At 39.7% G+C, this 7,249-nt stretch overlaps 1 protein-coding gene across 1 annotated transcript; it reads left to right on the forward strand.

The window, feature by feature from the left end:
- Positions 1 to 425: 425 nt before the first annotated feature.
- si:ch211-198c19.1 (uncharacterized protein LOC100151013 homolog) lies at positions 426 to 1,679 on the forward strand. The gene is made up of 2 exons (XM_051407379.1): positions 426 to 777; positions 870 to 1,679. Exon 2 carries the CDS (start codon positions 892 to 894, stop codon positions 1,414 to 1,416), a length of 525 nt encoding a protein of 174 aa, XP_051263339.1. The 5' UTR covers positions 426 to 777; positions 870 to 891; the 3' UTR covers positions 1,417 to 1,679.
- Positions 1,680 to 7,249: the final 5,570 nt, after the last annotated feature.

A 7,249-nucleotide genomic window follows, 5' to 3' on the forward strand; every position in this document is an offset into this window, starting at 1 on the left:
CTAGGTTAAACAATTGTGGAGATTGGCTAGGTGTTCATGTTGATTCTGTAAGCCTGCAAACTACAGGTACATGTATTTTTGTGTAGATATAAGATAAGATTTTGACCATACCCAACATCACAGCTGATGTAGAATTGAGCACTGTTTTTTTTTTTTTATCTCCTCTGCACTTAAGTCACCTTAGTTACACCTAAATTAATGATTATAGCTGATCTCAATATGTTTTTTTAAGTAGTTGAATCAGATGGCAGATGTCATTCACAAGTGGAAGTGAAAGCAGAAGTAAAAACCATTCCTGACGACCACAAAGTACTGTGAACCATAATCTTCAGTTGCGCTTTCCTTCCTGTCACAATGCAAGCACAGTGCCACAGCTGAAAACAACATACTCACCATGATGAGAGTCATCATGTTGAACATTTACATGTTCAACTTGTTGAATGTGTTTGATACCTGCTACTGTGCAGCTGTCAGCATACATGGTTCTTTCGAGCTGAGGCTTAACTTGGCTAAATTTAAACCAATCTTTCTGCAGACCCCAGCTGTGCAGAAACTACAGCACTTCCTCTTTCATCGCAAATTGAGAGTGAAAATAGCTTTACCTCTGGTCAAAATAACAAGTGTGTTGCTTTCATCCTACACACACAAGACAGAGAGAAGTCAACCACAGGGCCCAGGAAGTGCTTTCATCTGCAGCATAGACTTAAGCTGTAGTTTCAGGCACATTTGGAGACGGCTGTCACAGACAGATTTGCTTCTGTTATTACCGGCTGTGAGGTAAGTTGTTGAAGGATACAGCTGTTATGTACTTACACTCATGTAAAGTGGCATGTTTTCATCAAGATACTGCAATGGATCTTTTTTTATAGATAACCTCGACGTGGCAGAGAGATGAAGTTCATGTTTCATTTCACTCTGGTGCTGTCAGTCCTCCTGACCTCAGCCCTGAAAACCCTCGATTCAGATCAGGAGCTGCAAGACAGTGGGTTCGGTCAACCACCGCCTCGCCACGGCCTCAAGTTGCTGGAGTGGTACGTTAACAACTGCCTGGACAACAACATGGTGGCTCTGTGTGATCCCACGCAAGGTGTTTATGGATTTCATGAGTTTAAGAACCGGGGGCCCAGGCATCTGCTTCCTGTCATAGAGGATAAAAGGCAATACAAGTACTACACCATCGGAAACCTCAACGCTCCCCATTCCGAGGACCTGCCATATGAAGTCAGGAAGTACTACAACCACAAAGACCCTGAAAGTAACAAGGACAGAGTTTTGGTGCGATACAACAACAACAACAGGCGCGTGGACGAGATCTACGCATCTGCACACTATAAAGCAAAAGAGACGTACGTAATTGGGCCCAATCTTTTTGCTTCTCTTCGGCGGCGAACTGCCCTCGTTAGCAGAGAAATGTGATGCAAAAATCTTTATGTGACATCTTTAATAGCCCTGACTCTTCAAAACAAATCCCGACGGAAAGATTTTTTAAACAGTCTTGATTGACATGGCTGCTGCTGTTCTTTGTTGTCAGAATGAAGTGCCAGGCTGCTTTGATTAGCTTATTTTAAGGAGTATGAGTCAGGATCTTTGTTTATATGACCTGGCATGGCCTGCCTGCTTGTAGAATACAAGGCTTTGGAGAATATTTCTTTGACCAATAAAATAAGTGTTAAAATGTACTGCCTAAGAATAGTTTTTATGCAATAAATGAGACATTTGTGTGTGTGTGTGTGTGTGTGTGTGTGTGTGTGTGTGTGTGTGTGTGTGTGTGTGTGTGTGTGTGTGTGTGTGTGTGTGTGTGTTTGTGTGTGTATTTGAATGAGGGGAATTTCATGACAGTTGCCTCTGTTTCATGTTTATTACTTCGGTCTTATTTTTCTAGTTTTGGCCATGTTTAAGTCAAGATAATATTGCATTCACTGAGGCTAATCTCATCCACTTGCTCAGGTCTGTTATGAACACACAACTACGGCAAGTAAAGTGGGTCAAAGTAAAGTGGTTCCCAAACACTGTGCTGTAAGCACACCCCGTCCAGCAAAGGATAAACGCCCTGTGTTATACATAGAGTCATAAGACTACTATTATATATTAGCTCACCCAAAAATTAGTCAGTAAATTTGCACATTGTCACTTAACTGAAATTAGCAGTAGATTCCGGTAGATTCTTGCAAATATCATTAGGATAACTATGAGGAGCCAGAGGAACCAGATGTTTTTCATAGATTAGCCCGTTTCAGTGAATGGCAATAAGTTATTTTTATAAAAGTTACCTGCTGCAGATTTAAAGGTAATAAAATCCACCAGAAATATATATATAAAAAAAGAATATGCAGCCTCCAGCCAATCAGAATTGAATAACTGCTATATAATGGCCACTGAAAAATACTTGTTTTGATTGGTCAGCAGATGTGTGCTAAGATTTTGTAAGCCTATTAGAATCACAGAGCTTAGAAAATAGTTTGTAGTGGTTTAATTATAATTGTAAATCAGTGCTCATTGCAGCCTATTTCTTTCCCCTATATCCGGACAACTCATGACAGCTATTACTTGCTTATTACATCCCTTCTGGCTACTCAGAAGCAAGTGTAACAATAACATAAATATCTTAATATCCACCTACAGTAAAGTAAATCACTGAGAGATTAAAATTAAGTAGAAATACCAAAACGTTAGGCAGAGGATGACAAATCACAGAGGGAGAAAACAGCATGAAGCTTAATTGAAATAAATGAGAAAGGTACAGGAAATAAACACAATTAATGAGGTTATGAAAGAGAAATAGCAGCTTCAGTTCAGTTCTGTCTCCTAAGGATTTTAGGTATTATTCTCCTACTGTCAAGGTCAAAAAGTACCACCAAAAATATAAAAACTCTCAATATGAAAGTTCCACAGAGCTTTTAGAAATTTGTATGAACTCCAATATCAGCTGAACAGCAGGCAGTCAATCAAAATGTTGACTCTAATGAGTTGTGAAACAAGGCAGCACACACCTTCATGGCCAAAAGGCACAAACTCTTGCAAAACTCACTTTCAATATTATGATGACAAAGCACCCTCATGCCTGCAGTCCTCAAAACCCACAGAAAGGCCTCATTCATCTTCTGCTCTCCTCTGTTGCCAATGGGAGGACACCATTTGGACCGCTGTACGCTCACAGGTTGAATTCAGATTTGATTTGATACTCCCACTGAAAATATAACAGGGCTCTTGAACAAGCAGGACCAATCTGAGCAGATAAGAGAGATTTATAGGGTCCTCGCTCTGCACAGAAATATGTGGAACATTACAGATACACTGTCTGATTTTGTTACAGAGCTTACAGATGCCTCAAAACCCCAAGATGCCCTTTCAGCTTACTGTTGATATGTTAAAATTCAACTCTGCACTGTGTCCAGACGATTTCAATGCAGATTAATTTGATTACACATGGTTATTGGTGAAAACAGCTGTGAGTAATAATGCTGCTCTGTTTCTGAGTTCCATACAAAATGTCCACTGGGGGCTGCAAATGCAGTCCTTCAGCAGCCTAGGCAGGGACAAACATTAAAAATCAGGTGCAAAATTTTATCTCAATCCGATACAAAGTAAGACAGGGCCAGAATCACCCATGCTGATATGATACCGATATTGATGCCATATCGATACAATACAGATATGATACTAATACTGATACGATACCAATACCTTTTATTATTAAAAGTGGGTTTCGTACTTTCATGTAAATGAGTAGTAGCATCTGAGACAAAATATTCACATTCAAAAAGTCATTGGTAGCTAATAGCTCCATATTGGCACAAATCTTCGGCCATCCCTTGACAAATGATTTCATTGAAAAGATGGACAGCCTCTCGAGGTTATGGGACATAAAACACAATACTTGCAGCAAACATGCATGTATTGTTTCGTTTTATTTCATTAATTGAACAAAAATACAAATGTAAAAACATCGTTCTGGCACATGCAAAAGTTTGGGCAACCTACACTGTCAGTACTTAGTAACCCCCCCAGCAGATATCGCAGCTTGTAAACGCATCACTGTAGGGATTGTCAGTGGCCAAAGCAGCCCATTATGAGCAGATATTTTCACATCTAATTTGTAAATTAAGGATTTATTTTGACCAAAACGGGTGATTGTTGGAAAGACTTACAAAGACGATTTTGGTGTGTGTTACTTTGTTTCTATTCAGTTTGAAGTGACAATAGCACCCATGGTTTTGGTCTGGGATGCTCGTGCTCTTGTGCGACATCTAGTGGTAGGTGAATTCCATATATATAATCTTTAATGTTACGGTAAGGTTTGGGGTTAGACATGCGTCAATTAATTTAAGCTTACGATGATCCTCTGAATAATGATTGAATTTCCATATGCAAATACCGTGTGTGGATGTGTCAGCTTATGACATGTGCATATGCACAGCTGTTTCTCCTATATGACAAGTCTCTTGCTCCATAAAACCGGTCGTATGCAGATAATGGCACTGATTTACACACTGCACCCTTTTCCCTGTCCCCGTGTTTTGTTCATCTTAAATTGGCTTGAATGGAAATCAAATTGAAGGCGGCTCTTAGCGGAGGCCAACTCTGATGTTTCACTCTGCCTGTCCATGCTTAACGGAGGACAGGTTTTCTCTGAGTGGGCGGGTGGGGGGAGTCCAAGCTCTTTGACAGAATTGTAAAGCGGCAGAATGAACAGATGTCTCCCAATGATTAATGTTCCTCCCCGCCTTGCCTCAGAGGAGCTGCGTGCCCATGCATCTCTAACCCCACACCTCCTCCCCGGCACTCTATAAAGCTAATTTCTTTAACTCACAGCTTTCACCATCTTTCCTCCAAGTTCATCTCGCCTCTTCATCCTTTATATTTCTCCCTCCAGGAACATCAACTTCAATTTCTTGCATGTTTTTGGACAAGGAAGTGGCACCTCTCCTGACTGATGAATTTCACAGGGAAATTTTGGCTTCCATCGTACCTGAAGGACATCACATACAGTCTAATTTGTGTTCTAAGGATTTAAATGGAAATCTCCTTGTACTGTAATGTGGCAGGACTATATCAAGGCTGTGTGTTGAAGGGATCAATCATAGAGAGAAACAAATAGAAAGAGTCAGGCTTCTTTCTCTCCGTACTATAATTTAAAGAACACCTTTGTCAGGTAGTGTAAGCCTGACCCCTATTGCCCAAAGTTGGAATGGAATTGTTTTTGCTTTAATGTGCATAAGATGAATTAATAGGAAAGTGTCTGATTTATGTTGTCCTTACCTGTTTTCCCCTTCAATCATTTTTTTCCCCAGTATGCATGTTTATGACATGTAAACACACTGGGCAGATGCCACTCACATCACACAGCTGATGACCTATGAATCAATTTCTCTCATTTGTTGCGCTCTAGAATTACTTCAGCTCTAGACATTTTGACCTTTGACTTGAAAGAGAATAAAAACGCACAGTAACTCACTGTGCAAGAGCTGCATCTTTTTTTTTTAAACTCTCTCAGTTCGTCTCCTCCTTTCTTTATAAACATGTATTTATTTTTGGACGCTCTCCACCAGAGAAACGTAGAGCAACAGCGCCCCCTGCTGCAATGTTGAGGGGAAAAAAGAAACCCACACAGTCTCAAGGGAAATTGGCCATTAAAATCTAGCGCTGCATGGTAATGAATACCAGGCCTATGGTAAAGGGCTTGCATTAAATATTTACACTCTCGGTTAATATTTCATATGGTAATTTTGTATTTAAATTGGATTTAATATTTAATATAAATACTGAGCTAAGTGGGGTATACTATTCTCAAACACCAATCCAGACACCTTCCATATGGCTGGGGGAGTAAATATGACACAGGCAGCATACATATGTAGATCCTCAGAGCTGGAACACACACACGCAAGCCAGGACACACAGACACATTATCCCCTCTGCAGCAGTGCCTTTGTTTTCTCTTCTGGGATGAAATGGGCTGTAGGGGAGAGTGGGGTCAGAGCAGCCACTTAAAGAATATTCAAGGTGATGATGTCTCCAAGTAAGATATTTACAGGATGTTATATTTCAGTGTGACTCATCCTGGTATTTCAGGATGTTGTACATCTCTGTAACTTATCACATTATTCTAAAATACACTATTTGAAAAATGCAACCTTCCCAATAGTCTCAGGTTGTGGCCAGATAAATGTTAAAGCTGCAGTAGAACGTTTTTAGAAAAATAACGTTTTGTCACATTTTCTGAAACTTTCACTATATCCTGACATTTGTACACGAGACAGATAAGCAGCTTCCTCTGGCTCCTCCCAGTGCTCCTAAAGGCATTTACTAGAATTTACCAAGCCTGAAAAAAACAACCAATCAGAGCAGAGAAACATGGAAAGATGCTTAAATATTAAAAATCCAACATGTCCTATGTCATGTAAAACCCACAAAACCTTCTATTACTGTGACTTATTTTGAGTCAACATTTTTCTTCTGTTGTTCAATTTGTTTTTTTTTGGGGGGGTTATTGTCTTTAATTGATAGAGACAGCTGAAGAGTTACAGGAAAGGAGGAGAGAGAGAGGGGATGACACGCAGCAAAAGGACTCAGCCTTGGTATGTGGAGCCCCAGCTCTACCAGATCTATTAGGGCACCCCATCATCCCTTTTAATATTTTTTTTTCTTCTCCTGGAATAAATAAGCTATATATATTTATTATTTATGTTTAAGAGGTTAACCAAGAGGTGATTACATGCCAGATGTTTTGTTTTAATTTCGCCCCCTGATGGCCAAAATAATAATAATTTAGCTTTAATTTCTCCAATCTTGACTTTTAAACTAAAAAAAATTATATTTTTAATTTTAAATGTATTTTCCACTCTTTCCCCATGCCTAAATCAATTAAATGCAATGAAGGATTCCTTTAAAATGTGTGGTCACATCACCAGTTTTGATTGCAGTTTTCTGGAAGCAAGAGGCGAATGGCACCACTTCACCACCAGCTTAAATCATGCCACTCTCCCACTGGAAAATCAAACTAATCCCTTCCCCGTATGGTATTGGCAGGCATCAATATGAATTACAAATGGCAAGAGACAGTGGGGGAGAATTTTTTTCTACTCTTGATCAAATTCCAAATTGTAATTTGTTGGATAATAAACACAAATGAGACAGAGTTTTTGACATACATGCACAGGCTCGCGAGGATTAAATTGAATAAACATTTGACCTATTTGGCACAGCTTTTTCTGCGTGGGCATGGCACAAGACGATGACTGACAGCATC

The sequence above is a fragment of the Dicentrarchus labrax genome, unplaced genomic scaffold, assembly GCF_905237075.1.
Source record: "Dicentrarchus labrax unplaced genomic scaffold, dlabrax2021, whole genome shotgun sequence".
Lineage (NCBI taxonomy): Eukaryota > Metazoa > Chordata > Actinopteri > Moronidae > Dicentrarchus > Dicentrarchus labrax.